Source organism: Micropterus dolomieu, linkage group LG12 (assembly GCF_021292245.1).
Source record: "Micropterus dolomieu isolate WLL.071019.BEF.003 ecotype Adirondacks linkage group LG12, ASM2129224v1, whole genome shotgun sequence".
In the NCBI taxonomy this organism is placed as follows: domain Eukaryota; kingdom Metazoa; phylum Chordata; class Actinopteri; order Centrarchiformes; family Centrarchidae; genus Micropterus; species Micropterus dolomieu.
Window position 1 is genome coordinate 6,869,569 of NC_060161.1, and position 22,383 is coordinate 6,891,951.

At 41.0% G+C, this 22,383-nt stretch overlaps 1 protein-coding gene across 1 annotated transcript; it reads right to left on the reverse strand.

The window, feature by feature from the left end:
- Positions 1 to 320: 320 nt before the first annotated feature.
- htra3b (HtrA serine peptidase 3b) lies at positions 321 to 21,625 on the reverse strand. Its single transcript, XM_046064753.1, has 10 exons — positions 20,815 to 21,625; positions 10,757 to 10,856; positions 10,320 to 10,452; positions 9,671 to 9,760; positions 5,340 to 5,534; positions 5,146 to 5,178; positions 4,766 to 4,880; positions 4,606 to 4,663; positions 3,804 to 3,899; positions 321 to 3,681 (listed from the first exon to the last, which is right to left on the reverse strand). The coding sequence occupies exons 1-10, from the start codon at positions 21,227 to 21,229 to the stop codon at positions 3,513 to 3,515; spliced, it is 1,404 nt and encodes a 467-aa protein (XP_045920709.1). The 5' UTR covers positions 21,230 to 21,625; the 3' UTR covers positions 321 to 3,512.
- Positions 21,626 to 22,383: the final 758 nt, after the last annotated feature.

The window sequence follows — 22,383 nt, forward strand, 5'->3', positions numbered from 1 at the left end:
CTGGGAAGGAAAGAGGCTGAAAAAGACCATCTGTCTGACCCAAAAGTGTTTCCTTTGTGTTCAACATTCCAGCACAGGAGACTTGTTTCCACTTGGGAATGTTTATGACTGGCCATGAGGAGAGCTCAGCCTTGTTTCCACACAGTCAAGTATTGTACTACTGAGCTAAATAGCTCTTAAATATTTCCTGCAAAAACGGCCCGAGTCATTGCCTACGACCTAGATTTGAAGGATTTACAGTACCATTAACATATTACCGATGTAACAAAAAGTTATATAGTTGTCCAAACTTTTTGGTGGAAAAAGGCGCTTCCAAAGGCTGATGTAGAGTATTGCTTTATTGGAAACTTACATGTAAACATTAGGTTTTGTCAATGTCTATTCATACTGATAGTACAGTTATGAACCAGAGCAACAGCAGCGTGAGACAACATCTGCTCACAATTTGTGCTCTTTATTCCAACATAGCACTTCGTTTATACTTAATCAACACATGTGGCTCGCCTTTGTTTGTGGAAGGACAAGTTACAGTATCAAAGAATCATGGCAACCATAGAACAGAGAAGACAACAATGTTCAACATCAGCTTGGACGTAGAATCTCAAACATACACTGGAAGTTCATTGTGATGCTTAAAAATAAAATTTCCACTGATCTTTATCACTAACTCTGTATTTCAGCTCAGCTCTTTGGAACATTGTAGCATCTTTCAGTTCATTGTCTTGGCTTCACGGCCCACATTACTGTTGTGGGTCACTCTCTCTCTCACTCTCACTGCTCTCATCAACCTCATTTCTGCTGCAGCTCTAAAGGCCAACACCTGCTCATTACTTTACAGGAGACAGACAAAGTTGTGACTAGCTGGTGAACATAGTGGAGCATTCATAAAATGTAAATAGGCCACTGTTTGTTAAGATTGTACCATAGGGTGATAATAACTTTATAAAGTGATAATTTGTTAATGATTGTTCTGGTGCACCAAAGTGGCCAAAAAATTCTGTTAATGCCACTTTAAGCAGATCCTAGGGTTAGCTAGCTAACAAAATGTCATAATAAGCAGATAAAAATAATCTGTAATGATATATTCAGATCTCCACAGAAATACAGAATCTGTAGGCAAGGGACAAGATTTTGGGATTGGAAGCATTCTGGTTTCTTTTTGTAGTCCATTTATAGTCAGAGTAGTATTGACCAATCAAGTTTGCAAGGGCTTTGGTTGCATGCAGGTAAACAGTCTGTGTGTAGAGTATAAGAAGCAGAATGCATTGGCCCAAATGCAATCTCAGAATCGACTATTGACTAAAGACGATTTAGCCTTTCGTCCACTATATCATGCTCTATGTGCACTTGCATAATGTGCTTCGGAATGATCCCTGATTATGCCTCCATCTCAAAATGTGGTTTGCTGCAGATAGCAGCAAATTAACAACAAAGCAGCAAAATAACAACAAATTATTACCTTCATTCCACAAGTATTTTAGTTTAGTTTGTGTGTGTGTGTATTTGTTTACCTAAATGAACTGAAACCAAGGCTATACAAAGCTTACCATTGTCCATTAAAACCATTAAGCCATACTCAAACTATTTACACCATTTAGAACTGTAATGGTTCATCTGGTTATACAACTGACAGTACAAATAATACAACTTAAATATTTGTTGTGGTCAATAACAACTGCCCATCATATCTGCATTGAACCGAACTGGCTGATACTTCATTGAAGGCCAATTCTGACAAAATTAAAACCCTATTTTCATGAAGAAAATTGGGCAGTCCAGTGTGCAAGACACAAGGCACAAAGCGTATGTTGACACCAAGGTGCTCATTATATAGAGGAGAACAATAGTGTGTCAACTCAACTTTGACATTGCATGGACCTGCTGTAAAAGATTTTGTCATATACCCATAGATAAAGGGTAAGCAGTTCTGTAGCCCTTTGAAGATCACACCTTTCAGTGCAAATCTTTTAAATCACACACTGGTACTTCTGCCTTAAGTTGACTGCAGAGAGTTAATCAACCCAAAGGAAAGGCCTTCATGCGGATACTGTTTAGAATCATCTATACAAGGGAACTCAAACAGTAAGCGATAAAAACGAGATTGATGAAAGTTACTGAAATGATAAAATTGCACTGTAATCTTTTTTGATAGTGACATGAACGATTTAATTAACAAATGAAAATCCATTTAACCTCTTTATTATTAACCTCATGATTTGCATTCACCATTGAGCATTAAAGTAGGCCCATATTTCCATCTCTCCAACCGCATCCTCCTGGGGGAACCAAAGGTGTTCCCAGGAGATGGGATATAAAATCCCTGCAGTGTGTTCTTGGTATTGGTCTACCTCCCAATTGGACATAGCCAAAACACATCTAAAGGGAGACATCCCGGAGATGCTTGAACCACCTCAACTGACTCCTTTCAATGTCAATAAGCAGTGGTTCTACTTTGAGCTCTGTCTGGTTGTTTGAGTTTCTAATCCTGTCCCTAAGGCAGAAACCCTGCAAAGGAAACTCATTTTGGATGCCTGTATCCACAATCTTATTTTTTCAGCCATCAATCGATAAGCTTTGAGTGTAGATCAACTGGTAAATAAAGAGCCCTGCTTGGTCAGGCTCAGCTCCCTCTTCATCAGAAATCCCTCTGGAGGCTACTTGGATTAGGGAGACCAGGAACCCCTGCTGAAGGCAGGTCTGGGAGAGAAGGTTACCGGTGAGTGCCTGGTAGCCAGGCCCATGCCCCATGAATGACATGGAGCCATTACTTTGTGAAGACAGGACATGATGACCAAGTGTGGAGTGCAGGGAATGGCTGAGGGGTTAAAATGCCGACCACGAGTCACAACATCCCAGGTGAAGTTCAGGTGAAATGCCAAAACGGGTAGCAGGTGATGGCAGGGGCTTTGGATAAGAAAAGCAGTTATAAGGAGGAGCATTGCAGATTATGGTCATGGAACAGTGGACCAGCTCTTTAACCTTGCTTGAATACTGAAGGCGTCATAGGAGTTTTGTGGACTTGTAGAATGAAGTTAGAAAAAACTTTGTTGAAAATAAAAATGCTTAAGAGCAAATTGCTAAATTGTTAAAAAATGCTAAAGCATTATATCAATTAAACTGAATATTCATCAGCTTTGCTTTCATCTCATCATTTATGTGATGATGTGTACCATAAAATATTGCCTAACAACCATTACTGCCTGAGATCAGTAAATATGTACAAAAAGGAGGTTGGGTTTATGCGATTCTGTAGGGTGAACCTGTTCCAATGTTGAACTGGTCTGAGCAGGTGGGAGGCACAGCTGTAAATCCCTGAAACCAAAACTGCATTGTGCCACATCGTCCATGGGCTGCTTTGACTTTGGTACAGTTAACAGTCAGTTGCCAAAGTATCAGAAGATGTGTGCACTTGACAGAAATTCCACCCCACTTGTGCAGCGCTTACATTATCAGACTCTTTCTTTCACAAAAATAGGGGTTTAGATTTTGCATGAAAGTTGAGCTTCCAATATTTACTGCATGATAACATCAGGTTCAATGTTAAAGAGCAGATCATCATTGTCCCTCCGGACCTCTAGCAGCAAGGCTGTCTCCTCCTGCAGAACCCCCTGCAGGTCGGCCGTGGTCATCAGAGGTCTGCCATTCAGTTTCACAATAATGTCACCATCTTTGATACCACCTCTGGAGACAAAGGAAGAGATGAAACGAGCTTGGTGTAGGTAAAGCATTCATTTTATTCTAGAAACAAGTAACACACTGTGCACTGCTTTTGTTTGAGGAATGAATAAATAAATTAAACCTACTTCTGTGCAGGTGAGTGAGGAACAACCTCATGGACATAAATCCCACTGGTAACATCAGGGAAGTCTGGGTTCTGCTGTTTTAGCTCTTCAATTAACCTGGAAGAAGCAAATACACACTCTCTCAAAGAAAGTCCATTACCTAACCAATCACCAACCATCATCAAAATTTCCCTTACATGTGAATTTCCCATGTTTTCTTCTTCATCTTAAAGCAGCATGTGGAGTATATGGAGCTTGAATGAAAAAGTCATCTAGAACAAATCCTAAATATCTATAGAAAGAACTGTGCTTAATCGTTTTTCCATAGCCTAGTTGGGGGGTCCAATAGCTTAGAATGTGTAAATGATATAACCTTTTTATAATCAGCATTCAAGACAAGCTCTAAGTAATTTTTAGACACTGTTTAAGCTATGCAAGAGCTCACAACATATAACCAATTTTAACCAATATTATTTATTTAAAATGAAACAACAAGCAATACAAAATGATCTGCTTGCATCTACATTACAATGCTTAGAGGGAGGGATACTAATTAGGTTATCTCTATACAGCACAATGTGAACAGAAGGAGACCCAAAATAAATCATTGTGGGACACCTTTGCTACTTTCAAGAGCTTTTGATTTTGGTGTTGCAGCTGTTACTGTGCTGTAACCTGCTATGAGCTGGACACCTGTGGTTGTAGCATATAGCATGTGAGAATTTGGACAATAGTGAAAATGGATTAGTATGAAATGAAAAACACAAGATAGCTATTTGTCATTTTTACCACCACCAATTATTATCACAATATTCAGACCTACCCTGGTGTGATGGTCAGCATCCTGATTCCAATGAAACGCTTCTTGACTGACCTCACATCTGAAAGAGACTCCAGTTAGTTCAGTTATACAGTTTCTGTATATTCAGCAAGACACTCACAGATGTTTAATCCTTGCCCAGTGACGTCATTGTCAGAATCACCTTTGCTGTGTTTGTCAAGCGATTCATTGAGGAAGCGAGTGATCCTGTCGGAGGGAATGGCAAATGAGATTCCAGCTGCAACCTTCAGGGTGTTAATGCCGATCACCTCACCGTCCTCAAATACAGAGACATAGCAGGTCAAAATATAAAATGATTGTTAGGATGATTTTCTTTCTTAAGGGAAATTACAGGGAGTACAGGACAGTACAAATGTTTCTTAGGTTATCATCATCAAGAAATAATGATGGAGCAAAGCCAGCACCACAAGACAAATGCTGTGGTTGTGCAGTTTATATTCTAAGTTTAACAACCAGACCCAAGCAGGGAACGATATTTTACAGTTTCAATGAAAGCTTAAAGGTAGGAAACCAAAAGCTTACCAAATTGACAAGGGGTCCTCCGGAATTCCCGTACTGTGAAGGAAAACACAAAAACAGTAATGTGATTCCACTTACAATATGACATATTTACAATTTACAACCACACTAAAAAAGAGACATAATCCAGAGTGATTCACTGCTTAACAATATTTTTGACTCAGAGCACATGTTTTTCTGCCTTGCTTTATTCTCACATTGATAATAGCGTCCGTCTGTATGTAGTCCATATCAGAGTCTCTGAGGCCCAGCTCCTTGCCGTCTCTCTGAGCGGTGCTGACGATGCCAGTGGTGACAGTATTCTGGAGGGCAAAGGGGCTGCCGATTGCGACCACAAACTCTCCGGGCCTCAGGTCTGCACTGTGGCCCAGAAACAATAGAGGTAGCTCCATCTGGGATGTGGAATAGACAAAGGGCAAGATGCTGCTGTAGTAGGATATAGGAAATTTGGAGAACCAGAGCAAGGAAGGATAATCATTCACATTCGCATTTACACATACAAACAATTTAGAGTGTCAAATTATCCCAACATGCTCTGGACTGTGGAAGGAAACCGCACTCAAATCTGGAGAATAAGCACTTCACTGTTCAAAACCTGTGGCCTTCTTGCTGTATCCTAGCTATACACAGTTTATTATAATATAATATTAGTAACATGGAAAGACAAGCCTTAAAAGTCCAACTAAAATCACAATCAGTCATCAGTCCTTTTTTGCGGTCAAAAACTGTTTTTGAAAGTTTGACTGACAGCGGAGCCGGCAGGGGCACGGAGAGACAATGTAAACAAACATTCACTGGTAACTTTAACTTATAAGCTAAGGACAGTCAGTGTTTTGTTAGCAGTGGTATGGAAGAATAAGGAGCCACCATTTAGCATTTAAACCGGACAATGTTGAAATGGCCAGGTACATTTTAAGCTGTTCAATGTGCTACAGCTACAGTATCTCACAAAAGTCAGTACACCCCTCACATTTTTGTAATTCTTTGATTATATCTTTTCATGTGACAACACTGAAGAAATTACACTTTGCTAGTGAGTGTACAGCTTGTAACAGTGTACATTTGCTGTCCCCTCAAAATAACATATCCCACAGCATGTCTAAGCCACTGGCAACAAAAGTGAGTACACCCCTAAGTGAAAATGTCCAAATTGGGCCGAATTAACCATTTTCCCTCCCCGGTGTCAATTTGGTGTTTGCTCTCACACTCCCTCATACTGGTCACTGGAAGTTCAACTTTGCACCTCATGGCAAAGAACTCTCTAAGGATCTGAAAAAAAATGGTTGCTCTACATAAAAATGGCCTAGGCTATAAGAAGACCATATAGCGGTTCAACAGGACAGGTTCCACTCAGGACAGGCCTTGCCATGGTCGACCAAAGAAGTTCAGTGCACGTACTCAGTGTCATATCCAGAGGTTTCTTTGGGAAATAGATGTCTGAGTGCTGCCAACATTGCTGCAGAGGTTGAAGGAGTGGGGGGGGGGTCAGCCTGTCAGCGCTCAGACCATACGGCGCACACTGCATCAAATTGGTCTGCATGGCTGTCGTCCCAGAAGGAAGCCTCTTCTAAAGATGATGCACAAGAAAGCCCGCAAACAGTTTGCTGAAGACAGGCAGACTAAGGACATGGATTACTTAAACCATGTCCTGTGGTCTGATGAGACCAAAATAAACTTATTTGGTTCAGATGGTGTCAAGCGTGTGTAGCGGCAACCAGTTCAGGAGTATAAAAACAAGTGAGTCTTGCCTACAGTCAAGCATGGTGGTGGGAGTATCCTGGTCTGGGGCTGCATGAGTGCTGCCAGCACTGGTGAGCTACAGTTCATTGAGGGAACCATGAATGCCAACATGTACTGTGACATACTGAAGCAGAGCATGATCCCCTCCCTTCAGAGACTGGGCCGCAGGGCAGTATTCCAACATGATAACGACCCCAAACACACCGCCAAGACGAGCACTGCCTCGATAAAGAAGCTGAGGGTAAAGGTGATGGACGTCTCCAGATCTGAGATCTGATCTTCATCTAAGTCACAACAATAGACAAACACAGTCTGAAATAACTAATACCACACAAACAATTATATGTTTTCATGCTTTTATTGACCACATCTTGTAAACATTCACAGTGCAGAGTGGAAAAAGTATGTGAAACCTTGGATTTAATAACTGGTTGACCCTCCTTTGGCAGCAATAACCTCAACAAAATGTTTTCTGTAGTTGCAGATCAGACCTGAACAACGGTGAATAAATCTCTTGAGGTCATGCCACAGCATCTTAATCAGGTTGAGGTCAAGACTTTGACTGGCCCACTCCAGCAGGAGTATTTTCTTCTGCTGAAGCCATTCTATTGTTGATTTACTTATGTGCTTTGGGTCGTTGTCCATCTTCTGTTGAGCTTCAAATGACGGACAGATGGCCTTACATTCTCCTGCTAAATTACTTGATAAACTTTGGGATTCATTTTTTTGTCAATGATAGCTTCCAGGACCTGAGGCAGCAAAGCAGCCCTAAACCATGATTCCCCCTCCACCATACTTCACAGTTAGGATGAGGTTTTGATGTTGGTGTGTGGTGCCTTTTTCTCTCCACATATATGGTTATGTGTTCTTTGGTTTCATCTGTCCACAGAGTATTTTGCCAGTAGTGCTGTGGAACATCCAAGTGCTCCTTTGCAAATTCCAGACAGGCAGCAAAGTTTTTTTTGGACAGCAGTGGCTTTCTCCATAATGTCCTCCCATGAACTCCATTCTTGTTTAGGGTTTGATGTATCATAGAGCTCAGCTGACACTGAGCATTCTGCACTGTGCTCGTGCAGGACAGCCACTCCTAGGGAGAGCAGCAACAGTGCTGAAATTTCTCCATTTATAGACAATTTGTCTTAACATGGACTGATGAACATCAAAGCTTTTAGAGATACTTTTGTAACCCTTTCCAGCTTTATGCAAGTCAACAAATCTTAATCTTCTGAGAGCTCTTTTGTTCGAGGCATGGTTCACATCAGGCAACGCTTCATGAGAATAGCAAAATTAAAATTGGTGTGTGTTTTTTATAGAGCAGGGCAGCTCTAACCAACACCTCCAATATGGTCTCACTGATTTGACTCCAGGTTGGCTGACTTCTGAAACCAATTAGCTTTTGAATGCGTGTGAATGTTTACACGGTTTGTTCAATACAAACATAAAATAATAGAATTGTTTGTGTGGTATTAGTTTAAGCAGACTGTGTTTATCTACTGTTGTGACTTACATGATGATCAGATCACATTTTATGACCAATTTATGCAGAAATCCCGGTTATTCCAAAGGGTTTACATACAGTAAGTTGTAAAGAGACACGTAAGAAAGTGTCCACAAAGAAAATATGGGAATATGATGAAAGGAAAGGTTGAGAAGTTGAAAGGGAGGAAAAGAATGGAGTAGAAGCATATGTTGAGCAGACAGATGATGTGATGGAGGGAGAGAAAGAATGTGGCTCTGTTAAGGATTTCTTTAAGGTGGAGTGTTTTGGATTGTCTTTCCCTTTCTCTACCGCCTCCCTGTCTTGGTCCTGAGCCAGCTCTCCCAGTTCTAATGCTGAGAAGTCGACCCGAGGTTCAACTGATCGGCTGTTGGTTTTTGAAATCAGATGCTGATATGCACTGAATGACCCACCCAACGGTGTCTTAATCTCTACAAACTCAAATTGTGTGGCCAAGTTTTGTTCAAACCCACAGCAATGTATTTCATTTCCATTGAAAATACCCATGTTTCCAAAGATACCAAATCAGGTTCTCCAGCCAAATTTTGGGGAAATATGTATAAAAGGATTCATAACGTAGCTACAATCTTTCCATTTGATGGAATGTACAATGACCTGGATGACTGAGAACTTTCACGGATATGGATTATATTGCCATTTTAATGTAGAAATGCCTTGGTCCTGTGTGTCTGGATGCTATACTATACACAGGTGTTGTTGTTATGCATTTACAAAATACAATATATGCACTCCTTGTTCTTGCATTTTACTGTATCTATAGCTGTTAATGTGATTTCCTCATATTTCGGTCATATTTTAACCCATATTTCTCAGGCCCCCATTCCATGCTAACTGAATAGCCTTGATCTAGTTTATTCTCAGGTGACTAGTGGTCTGGCTCAAACTGGCAGCAGAACCAAAACAATGTCATTCAGTTTTGATTTTAGGTGAGGCCTGACAGGTGTCACATGGGATGTGAGGCAGCTTTGAAGCAGGCAAATTGTTGCCATCTTGAGACTTCAGAAAGCTATTGTGCCATTGACAAGAAAAACAGGTCTAAAGTCAACAGCGTGGTATTTCATTGTTTGTGTTATCCATACATATCAATATTCACCTTTCAAAATACGTGTTGGGGTAATTCTCTTCAAACCCTGAAGAGAAACTTATAAATCATTTTGTAATGGTCAAGTTTGAACAAAATATTCCCAGAATTGCACACATTTTCTTACAAGAAAGCCATAAAAACTATTTGCTGCTTGTTGAGAAAATTTCATAAAACTGTAGACTCACCTGTGGATTGATTTTGATAGTAGCGATGTCTGACTTTTTGTCGATGTCTTTGATGCTGGCTTCGTATACATCACCATTATGCATCTGGACCTTCAGGTATGAAAGAGATTTCAGGAAATTTAACATTTCAAATGAAAGCAAATTCATAGCATAGGGTGTATAATAGGTACAGTATATCTAGTACAGTGCTTAGTTTTCTGCAACTAGGGTAACTGCCTTATGTGTCTTCTAAATATCTTGTAATATACCGTAAATACCCGTCATTGCCAATATCCTACATCTTATAACAGCCAATTTGGTGCTAATGTTAAACTTCTTTACATTTCTCGATTATAATAAAATATATGTATACTTATAATAAAAATATGCTTATTTGCTTTCTTTCTGCAAGGGAAAGAAAGAAAAGTTCACTCTGGGAAAGAAAAAAAAGTTTTTCACAAAATGTTGATCTATTCCTTTAAATTTACACTTAATAGTGGCATTTTTTAAAATTTGTTCTCAGTCTTATTTTTCACCCAAAGATAACACTGGCAAAGCAGCTTCAATTCAACTTAGGAACTTAGTAAGTCATTTTAATTAGCATATAATTTAGACAGGAAAGCTGTTGTGAAACAGAAATGATCACTCTGGAGAAACAGTATTTCTGTACCTTGAGGTGCTGTTGACCAGACACTTGTGTGGTGGCGGAGACTACGTGGGCGTTGGTCACAATCAGTCCGTTCTCTGACATCACAAACCCAGAGCCACTAGACAGAGGGATGTTCCGACCGAATAGAGGATGCCTGGGGTGGGAATAAAAATGATCATTATCATTTTGTTAGTTTAAGTTTGCCTAGAACGTCACCCTCAAAACTGCACCTATACAACTTGTTTTCTTTAAATTTTGACATAAAAAACATGCTATTACTGTTGATTTCTTATGACCTCTTCTTTTGTTTATCTCCTTTGAAACTCATTTGCAAAAAAAAAGCAAAGTTGTATTTCATGGATTCTGAAAGTTGGATTTTTAAGTCACATGTTCTAAACCGACATGATAACATAACCCCTATAAACACACACACACACACACACACACAGTGTCAATACCTGAGGAAGAGTTCGATATGGACCACAGCAGGAGCGATTTTCTCGACCACATCAGCTATAAAGTTGAACTTGTAACGTGGACTGGCAGCATGTGGAGGACCTATACTGGCAAGAAGAGTTCTGTATTTTAAAAACCATTCAGTTGATTTAGAAATGACTCCTGTCACAGGCTCTTATAGGCTATAACAGAGACTGGTCACATTCCGCCCCACCTTTTGCGATATGGGATATGAAATTTTCATTTTGTTGCTTTATGAGATTAATTTAGAATAATGTTTGGAAGATCTTAAAAGTGAGGTGGAATGACCACTTATTCAGTGCCCAAGTCTTTTGATGTGGAAACGCCGACACACAGCCGAGCTGAAAGATTATTTTCATAGACTCCATCAGAACACGTCAAATTAACGCATTATTATAGACTACGCCTGTTAATTTAGGCATTCGCACTGTCGGCGGTTTTCTGTCTCCCTGCATGTGTCAGCTGCAGCTGTGTTACTTAGACCATGTCGTATTTCTGTAATGTTACAATTAGCTCTTCGTTTGTAAAATACGACGCTCTGCTGGCAGTAGGCTTGTTCATGTCTGTGATTGGTCATCTGCTGCTAACACCGCCTCTTTTATGTGAACATGCACATGGCTGGATTGGAAAACCCTGGGTTCACTTACCGAGTTGCCAGCTGGTCGTAAAAACAACTACAAACAGCAGACAGACTTAGCGTTTGAGACTAGCTGTTAAAGAAAGTGGTGGCAGAGAGATAAAGTAGACCATAAAGAAGAGTGTTGGAATTACATTTATGAGATCAGTGATATGGTACTGACTCAATCCATCAGCTTCTTGTGATGTTTTTTAGTCCTGTAGGGACAAAACATCAAATTTTACCAAGGTTTTTTTCTGTTTTGTTCTGTCTGGATTTTTCATTAAATGTGGATGTTGTTAGCTATAACACAGGGTGATGAAAAATAGCTTGCACCAAGAAATGTTAACTAACAAATAAAAATGCCATGAAAAAGGTTTATTTGCGCAATAAGCCTGCAATGCAATGTCAATATAGAAGAAAACTCTGTGTTGTCCAAAAAAAGTAACTTGAGCTAAAAACAATAATAAGCTACTGCATTCTATTATATTTTTATATTCTGAATTGTTAGCTGGCACCTGAATTTTGTGCTTCCCTGGTGCAGAAAATTTCTTCAGAATGCAGGAAATTAAACGTTTCATGCTCAAAATCTTCTGGGGAAGGATACATTTTTTTTTTCTCTAAATAGTAGGCCTATTAAAATATATTTTTGTCTTGTTGTCATTGCCCCAATCTTGTGCAATATTAGGTCTCATGGGCTAAGTGTTTCGTCACACCCCAAATCTAAGCCCTTAAATGGAAGGATGGTGTATTGGTGGGGGGTGCCCGACCGATTTTGGTGGGTCGCCTGGGCCAAAAATGGCAGGGCCGATTTTCTGTCCCAGTCCAGCCCTGCCCTACTCCAGGAGAGATTTGGGAAACACTGTTAGTTAGATCACCACGGCAGGATATGGAAATGCATAAAATTAAATTCTGACTCAAAATTCATTTTATCACTTGCATCTTTTCTTAACTGAAGTGTGAACAATGGCCTTGTCTTTGAATATGAAAAGTTTTTTTTTTTTCCATTAACAAGGCAATGTACACTTTCACAAGAAAGAGAGGGAACGCTGCTGTTGCTGCTGGTAGAAAGCTCAAACAAATGACTTCCTCTCTGTATGAGGATTTGCCCCCAGAGAGACACGCCAACCAGATGGATGGTGTTTAAAACCGCACATGTGAAACCTTTCAGTTAGAATCACTTCACAAGTAAAGCTGAAATGTACTACATGTGATTTTAGTTTACTAATCAAGGATTTTAGGCTGGACAACTTTCGTGGCAATGATATAGTCTCTTTTGCTGTGGTCTAAATGGGCATGATGGAGGATTTGCTACGAACGACTTGGGAGTTGGAACTCACAAGTCAGTCACCCATTTATTTTAGGTAACCACGCCTGTAAGGATATAAGCTCCAGTAGCAAAGTGTGTATCTGTGTGTGTTTGCCAAAATTCCCTTTAAACCCAGACAAAATAAAGGATTTTTGATCAAAGGGAAATGTAAATAGAGTCTGCCACAACTCTGGGCTGCAGGGACTTCCTTTTTCCTTAGTTGAGATCTCTCATTGGGATATGTGGTTGTGTGTGTGTGTGGTTGTGTGTGTGTGTGTGTCAAATGATTGTAACCTTGATTGTAGACCAGCAATCTGTTTCATTCATCAGCCCTGAACAGACAGTCTGTCCGACCAATACTTAGTTCCAGAGCAACATATTTAACATCCACTGGCCAGACTGGCATGAAATTCACTATGGATATGGATGATTCCGTGTTTTTTGTGACACACATATGGAAGCAGGTGGGGAGGTGTAATCATAGGGCATAAGCTCGCTTACAAACAATAGGGTACGTCGCTAAGTCAAGGTAATAAAACAGAAAAATTTTAAAGTTAAATTCTAAACATTATTAGTTTGTTTTAAGCCAAAAACTGATTATTATCTTCTTGAGAAGATTTTAAATCTTTGCACATGTAACATTTAAACACTTGTATTTCAGTTTGTGGAGTCAAGCTGTGGGCTTCTCTGGGGAATCATTTTAAATGTAGTCCAGCTTAATAACTTTAAAAAAATGAAGACAGACCTAAAATTGACTGATTGATATGAGCCTGACGAGTAATTTTTGTGTTTAGTCTCTTGATTACACACACACTTGGGGCCCTATCTTGCACCCAGCGCAAGTGTCATTGCTAGTTTCCAGCTGACTCATTTTCTTGCCCGGCGCCCACGTTGTTTAAATGGCAAATGCACTTGTGCCCATTGGAGTGTTGGTCTTAAAATGAGGTGTGGCCAGGCAAATTGTTGGCACATTGCCATCTTGAGAAAAAAAACAAATAAAAGTCTAAAGTCATCGCAGCAGTATTTCACTGTTTTTTGTTATTTTAGGGGCACATTACTCCGATGGTGAGAGACGCTGTGCGCACGAGGCACAAAAGCGTAACTTCATTGATTAGCCTACTAAAATCTCCCGACACGCTGACAGGATGGGTCAGGATCTTATGTTAATTCAGGTTCTGTGTTCTTCTACACATCCAAAAGGTCTCACACTCAGTCCAGGTTCTTCCAGAGAAACTGGTTGGAGTAAAGCAGCCGTCCTCCTGATCAATGCTGAGCTCCATCAGAGCGTCTGATTTATATCAGAAACTAAAAGCTGAATTCTCTTTCCTCTGGAGAGTTTCCTCTGTCCTGTCAAGTTTATAACTACAGTTTTTTTGGTTTCGCTGCTTAAATGCCCCACAATATTTGCTGTGACTTTACCGCGCACATGGAAACGTTTTAAATGACTGACAGCAGCCTCTCCGATCATGAAAGGAAATCCATAAAGAAAACAGTCATACTGCAATAAAACACAAAATAAAGAAACCACTGTAGGGGAGAGATGGGACCCCCGACCTGTTCATCATACTTTTTAATAACGCAGGGCAGTGAGGATCCAGACGTTTGAGAGAGGAGACTCTGTCTGTCTGTCTGTTACCAGACTGGAGTTCAGACACTGATAAACCCCAGAGCTGCAGAGGAACATCAGGCTTCATGATCACAGACAGTTTTTATATCACATTTTTATGTCACCCCCCTGCCCCCCTCGACTGTGAGTCTGCTATTCAATCAGTCAAATAATGCTTTTAATAAAGTCATTTATCCCCATAATAATAGCAATGCACCAAGGTACAAGCGCACCTGGATTTTAAAGGGAATGGGAGAAAACACTTTGATTGGTGTATTGCATGTTACCCCGATAACACACTCGTGAAACTCTTTTGAACTATGAGCCTGGCACACTGACCATTTTTTTCCACTGTTCAACTAGCAAAATTGGAGATGGACATGCCCCAAACGCAACTGCACGTGCATACCACCATGTGCTTAGATCGCTAAAATAGGGTCCTAGTTGTTAACTGTTAATATTTTCATCTATTTTCCACATTAGTATCCATTTCAAACGTTTGTGAGTGAGTGCATGTGAGTCGCCGTTTCTCATTTCTCCAGTTAATGTGCGTAGTCATGGTTCAGAGTTTGCGCGGAGGACCGCACATTCTCCCGTCGAGTTTGTTTTTGATAGATAACAGCCTTTGCACGGGAAGTGGCGTACGCACGTTTCCAGCACTGTTTTGTAGGTATGCACCGTTTATAAATGAGACCCCTGGGCTGTATTGTTTGATGTGCACAATATATTATACTTTTAGCATATGCATGGTTACAACCTCTGGAACTTTAAAGGTTCAGTGTCTAATATTTCTGAGGATCTATTGACAGAAATGCAATATAATATCCATAACTATGTTTTCAGTGGTGTGTAAAGACCTTACATAATAAACCGTTATGTTTTTGTTGCCTTAGAGCCATTTCCAGCTACAATACCTTCCATGGACGTCACCATGTTGCGCTGCCAGGTTTCTACATTAGCTGAAAACGGACAAACAACGCGTTTCGTCACTACGATCTTCTTCTTCGTGTAGAATTTTGTAGACGCTCATCACTATGTTGAATACGTAAGTTTGAGGAAGAAGAAGAAGTAATAATAAACAGCAGGGCTCTGCAAATAAGTTTTAAGAGCAATTTTTTCCATCCATTAGATAGTGGGTGAGAATATAAGACATAATATGTAGCCTGCTTGTTACGGTGTTCAGTTAGTTCAGTTGGTAAAGTGCAGGATTTCCACGGATTTCCAGGTTGTGTGTTCAATCCTACGTCTGGTAGAATTATTTTTTTCCCTCTTTTCTAAATATATCTACCTAAAGAAACCTTTTGTCCCATGACAGCCACCATAGCTATCCTACGCTCTTTGAAAGGTGTGGGAGGAGCGATAGAAAGAACAGTTGGCTGCAGTTCACTGCTGCAGAAACACTTCCTCCAAGAGTGTGTGAGAGAGAGATGGAGGGATTGTAGGACAAATGATAAACAGCATGTAGGGAAGGAAGGATAATTATTTAAAGGATAAGTGTGGTATGTTTAAACCTGGACCTGGTTTTAAAGGGTTAAAAACACAAAAGTCCCATTTTACACAAACTAACCAATCCAGGTAGCAGTAGACCAGAGAGGTAAAATTACATTTTGTTGTCAAGGGAGTCTGGAGGTGATAACGTGACTGTTTCTAGTTAAACAAAATGGATCTTATTCTTTAAAAAAGGTCTCTCTGTAGGGATCCTTTCCATAATGCTGTCAGACAGTAACAATCTGAGCCTGTCAGTGGCTTTAGTTGACGTACAATTGCCAGCAAGGATGACATTGCAGCACTGTTTCACTGCAGTCCCCGTTAGTCACATAGACACAAAAAACATGGGAAAATAGGGTCCAGATTGCAAAAGACCGAGCTCACCCTTTAATGGCCAGTAACTTTTCTCCCCATTTGGTTTTGAATGGGGACAGTAGTCAAATAAACTGTTGGGAACTGCAGCCTGGAGCATGTGTGTATAATAGTGTAACAGACATGAGAAACATGTACAGAAGTGTGCATAAAACCACAGATGCTGGCAATAAATCCAAAAGATGCTGGTGTTGTCAGTGCTTCGAAGTGTGTCTGCTGAAATGCCCAAAGAGCAGAGTTATAAAACTATATGCATGCTCAAACCTCTTCTCGAGAAACAAACCCCTGTTGAATGGGAATTGTAAGACTGATAAAAGTAGAAAATTATAAAAAAGATCTTTCAAAAATTTGTGGAAGATCGTTAACAGTCAAAGTTAAGAAAATGTTATTGGTTGTTAAATTGCTCACAAGACGATGTTAGCACGCTGATGTTTAGCAAGTTTAATGTTCAACATCTTAATCTATATAATCTGTAGTTAGTGTAAGTTAGAAACCTCTAGAATGTTTTCACATTCTCCTCTGATAAAGCAAAAGAAATACACCGTTATTAAACAGTCCTTCAGCTCTAAGTTATCTCCTCCCTGCACCAGACACACCAACACCTGTCTCATATCAGTCTGAAAGAAGTGTGAATCAAAACTGCTGTGAACTCACAATTTATGGAGTACGCCCTCCCTTTACAAGAAAGAAATCCAACTGTCTGACCACACACACCAGCACCAAGAAAGAATCTCTTCACAACAGCATTTCCTAAAGAAGCTCCACTCTCTAACAGCCAGCTCAGTTCATGTTTACAGAGCAAGGCCTGCACTGTATCACACTCCAACACATTAACTCTGTGTTTGGGTTGAGGACCTTTCTAGGACAGAAAACAAGGCTTTTTTACTGGAAGCGTAGTAAATTCCCACTGTCTGCTCTGTTCCAAAAACTGAATCTGGTCTGCTTTAACAGGCTGTTAGACCTGCATCTGCCCTCTAACCAGTGTTTATTGGTGCTGTGACGCATTACTCTGGTGACCAAGCCTTATTAATCTGGCTCTTATTAATGTGGAGACAGTTGAGAACAGCTACAGGGCAGTTTATGGAGCGCCAGACTGCACTATACTGATGAGTCAACATGATCTTGTGGTAAACCATTTCTACTTGTAAAACCAGATTCAGGTTCAAAGGTCATTCTGGGTCTTAGAAATGTCAGTTAAGAATCACACCAGAAGGTCCATTTAGTAGCTGTCTGTCACAAGATCTTCATCAGCAGATGAAGTTTCACCAGTTGTCAAAAAAGCTGCTAAATGGACTTCCTAGGGAGACCATTTAGTCAACCAGTTGGATGGTTTTGTGAACGGATTGTATGTTTTTAGGATCACACTTGCACTGGACAAAACTGTAACTTGTTCAGTTATTGTACACTCCAGCCTGACTGATACTGGATTGTTTAGGCTGATATCAGTATTTGAGACTTAAAGGCCCCATTTACACTATCTGATCTCAAAAACGCTAAGTGTTAAATGCACCCATAAAGCACTCCAGATGGATTCTCAGACCACTTCCAGAGGAGGTTTGAGATGCATTCCAGATGTTGAAAAGGTATATATGCATCAGTCTCTCCAAGACACACATGTAATCTTTACTCTTTCCATAGTATAACTATAAATTTATATAAATAGGTTGGGGGCATTATTGATGTTCCTTCCAGAAATACCTTGAGAAAGTTCCATCTTTGTGGTCCCCTACCTAGGCTGTAATGACATCTATGCCCTATATCCATAAAAGATAAAGTATTTTGAGTTGTGGATAGAGCTCCTGCCTTGAAAGACAAGCATTAATGGCGTGACTTCCCAGTACCAATATTGCGGCAGCATTGATGCTTCACTGCAATGACCAGTGTTGTATATATGTGTACAATGTGTACATATATCTGGTTGTAACTAAACTGTTAAAGTGCAGAAGTTATTCATCTTCTAGCATTTTTGGCAGTTACCGAACAGATTCAGGCGCATCAGAGACTCTCCTCGACTGGAGGAGGGCTGATGTTAATTTACATGAAGCCAAAGACAGATTGTAATCAGATGTGTGATATTGCCAACAGAAAAGCATACTTGTGGCCTAGTGTAATGAAAGTTAAATCTTTTGTTTTTTTAAAGAGGTCATCTTATGTTTTTTGGCTTTTTCCTTCTCCTTTATTGAGTTATAAAATCTTTTTTGTGCATGTAACAGGTTTGCAAAGTGAAAAAGCCCAAAGTCCAGCCCAAAGGGAGTTCCCATCTCCCTCAGACAGCTCTGCTCTGAACTGCCTGAAAACAGCTCGTTTGTAGTCCAGCCTTTACTTCCCTTTCTTGTGACTTCAGAAGAAAATACACAATAGGCTAGTCAGACACGCCCTCAAAAACACACCGGTGGAAAAACACTGAGCTGCAGCACACAGTGACAAGACCCTTCCAAACACTAGCTACTCTCCAAGCAGTCAGTGGACATAAAGTCGTTACTGTGATGTAGAGACAGAGCTCAGTTAAAACTTTATGGAGGAAAAATACTTTTGTTACAGATTAATAACTCACCACTCTGAAACTCTTGCTCCAGTCCATGTTACTAAGCTAGTAAGGGGGACATATACAGCTGAACCGAAGCCGTGTTTTCCGGCTTCTCAGGGCCCACCCTACTCTGCTTCTGATTGGCTAGTAGTCCTTACCTAAGTACTGCACTTTTTTTTGCCCATATGTGACTCAGATCTGATCTTTTCATGACAGCGTGAACAGGCCAAGTCACATGGAATCTGATCTTTTCCAGTTCGGATTTGGGCCACTTTCATATGTGGTCCAAATCCACTATAGATCGGATCTTTTTAAATGCGACCTCAGTCTTTGACATCACTCTAGAGTAGCTGTTGCCACAGTTCTGCGGTGAATAAAAAAGCTCCACAAAAAGCCATAATTTAACACTTGGCTCTCTTTCTTCTCTACCTCGCTATCATCTCCTCACAAATTCCCTTTCTTACACCTGAAATACACCGGGCCACAAGCTCTCTTCTGAGTTAGTGCATGCTACTTGTCCATGAGGACACAGTGGAGACAGAGAGAGAGATAGTGAGTTGGGCAGTTGTGTTGTACAGCGCTAGAAATCCATAATGAAAAGAACAGAAACTTGTGAACACTTGTCATAATTTGGGAGAAATGTGACCCATGAGATGACAATAAAATACGAGAGTCTCCTGTGGAATTGGGAGGGTTAGCAAGTATGAGCTAACCAGGGCTAACTGAAGCCAACCTCTGTGGCTCTTTACTTCTGTACGACAATGTGTTCTGTACGATTCTCTTCTTTCTGGTGATATTCTTCTGCACATTCGGGTCACTTTCAGGCCGTGGACAATTCACACTGGAGTCTGATATGGGCCACATTTAAACAACGATGTGAACTATCAAACAAAAAAATCGAATCTTGGAAAAAGATTGGAATTGAGCATTAAGGCCTGCAGTCTGAATGTAGCCTAAGTTACCTCACAGATATCTAATCTTTCTATACCGTCACTTATCAGCCGACTTACATGCTGATACAGACAAATCTGTAATAAGCTAAGTTTGGCCGACATATCAGCTCTATGGTAAACAAACCAATTCAAAATAGGCTTACTATTCATGTGTGGAAAAATATCAAATGTTTGATCTGTTTAAATTCAATATTCACACTCAACTGTGTCTTGTACTCCACTGGGGGCGGGGGAACTCATAAAATGCAAATATCACTCTGATCTATTGACGCTCCATTGACTTATCAGCAACCAAGGTAACTGTTGTTACCTTGCCAGTACCAGTGACGGAGAAAACTAGTGAGTTGTGATGAACAGATAATCAGATACCAAACCATCTGAGAAGTGATGTGAGGAAGCATTTTGGAAAAACTGTGGATAAAGGTTTCTACTACATGTATCATATTTGGCTATGTTAATCTATTAATCTTAGCTGATCTTAATAAAAACTTAATAAGAAATAATAAAATGTATTTTTTATTGGAAAAGGGTAACATTGGCATACATGCATACCCAACATCTGGTGCAGGAGAAGTGTGGCAGAAGTCAGTAGACAGAGAGCGATGGACTTCACGTGACAGTATTCACAACTTGGATTAATTCCCTCTACCATGCTGGTAAATCTGAATAAATTAGACGTTGGGGCTCATTGTTTCTGTAAAATGAACGATTAAATTGTGGGTAATCTAACCGATCTAACGATGTGTAAAATGTCCATACTGTCAAAATTTAAACATTTCTAGCCTATTTGTATTCATGATCTAAGCAGCTTATAACTAGCTAAACTGGGTGACCTGGCAGGCTTTAAGAGGTTTTATACATCCAAATAACTTAACTGTAAAAACCAGACCAAGCGTCTAATCCAGACCTGCATTTGTTTGTCAAAATGTGGACCCATACCAGGCCAGTCAAGGGGCCAGGCGGCAATTTGGGACGCCACTGTTAATTGAAGTTTTGATCAGTTTATTTCTTTGGGGGGTCTTTAAAGGTAAAGACTTTGGCAGGGTGAGTAGTTTTGGGAAAGGCTTAGAAATGCTTAGTGTCCAATAAATACTTGGTCCGGCCATGTCAAGTTCTTCTAATAGACTGTCTGGTTTACCAAATGAAGCTACAAATGCGGAAACCGTACCTATGCTGGTCTCACACGGTCCTTTCTGGATCTGGGTGATGCCTGGCAGTCCCTGCTGCAGAGCCTTCCTGCTGGTCGCCTTCAGCTGGCACACGTTGCCGTACGTCTTCCCGTCACTGCCGCACACTTCCTGGCTGAACTTGCACTGACAGACGCCCTTGGAGAGCCGCTTGCCCGCCGGGTGTTTGCACTCCAGTCCGTCCCCGCACGGCAGGTCGTCCTTGCGGCCGCACGGCTCTCCCTCTCCCTGGGCGCACACCAGGCAGCAGTTGCAGCGGTCCGGCACGTAGCCGCTGGGGCAGCTGGGGCTCGGACAGGTGCTGACATCGCAGCGCGTTGGACACTTGGCTTTGGGCTCTGTGCTTGCAGACTCCTTGAGGTAAAGGAACACAGCGGTGTACAGGAGGACTCGCATTTTTAATGGAGAATTTTGCGCGGATAGAAAGTCAGAGGTGAAGGGAAGTTACGCAGATATCATATTCCCAGGCTCTGCACTGCGCGTCACTTTCTGTGGATCTTCCAGAAGGGAATCCTCAGACACGAACAAATATGTTCTTAATACTGCAAAATACATCTGAATAAAGACACCCTGACACTGGAACTTGCGGCTTGTCACTCTGTTGTAGCCCCGCCCGCGCGCAAATATGCGTCCAGAGGCAACGCCAGACCAGCTGTAGATGCAGGGTATCCAGTGGACTGAGACTGGATGTGGTGTCTTTCCTTCGCCCACGCTGAGTTAACGTCCACAGTTGGCAGAGTGAGTGGCAGTGTACCCGACCGGAGTGAGGGAGGAGATGAGGAGCAGCTGTGGAGCAGCTCCTGGAGGCGTGGCGCTCCAGTCCAGACTCAGACGTTGGCAGCATCACTGTTGCTTTTATGACGTCATGATCAGACTTAAAGTAACTTGTCTCTTCTTTCTGGCAGGTCTAGCGGGGACAGTCTTAGGGGATGCTGTTACCAGGGCTTTAGCCAATATTTTAGAAATACTGTCAACTTCTTAGGGCAGTGCTCCCAATGAACCAACCCATAGAGTAGTAAACATTGTTTCAATAGGCTACTTAATGTATTCCATTAACTGCTGTTAGTGTGCCTAAAAGACAATCGCAGATGTAACATTCCTGCTACCCATGGCCCATTACAGTTTGCCCACTGTTCCAATACTGCAGGTCTGCAGATGATGCTATCTCACTCACTCTGCACACGGCTTTAGTACACCTTAAAAAGAAAAATATCTGTGTCAGAATGCTTAAGAATTCTCTTGTTAACTTCTAGTGCTGTACGATGGAGAGTGTTCTGACAGGCTGCATCACTGTGTGGTTTGGCAGCCTGCCTGCTCAGGACCACAGACTGCTACAAAGGACAGTAAAGATAGGAATAATAATTGACACAAAAACTACCACAAATCCTTATAATCCATCCACTACAAAAAGAAAGCCCTAAACATCATTAAGGACACCAGCCACCCTGCCCATGCTCTGTTTTCATTCCTCCCATCCAATAAACATTACCAGATCACAAACCACCCTACTCAGTAACAGCTTCTTTCCACAGGAATTCAGGTTGCTGAAC

Coding starts and splice junctions, on each gene's coding strand:
- htra3b (XM_046064753.1), bottom strand. CDS start 21,229: ATGCGAGTCCTCCTGTACACCGCTGTGTTCCTTTACCTCAAGGAGTCT. Junction 4,881..5,145: donor GAGGACCCCTTGTCAATTTG/GTAAGCTTTTGG, acceptor TCTGTATTTGAG/GACGGTGAGGTGATCGGCAT. Junction 4,664..4,765: donor GCTTGACAAACACAGCAAAG/GTGATTCTGACA, acceptor AGTCTCTTTCAG/ATGTGAGGTCAGTCAAGAAG.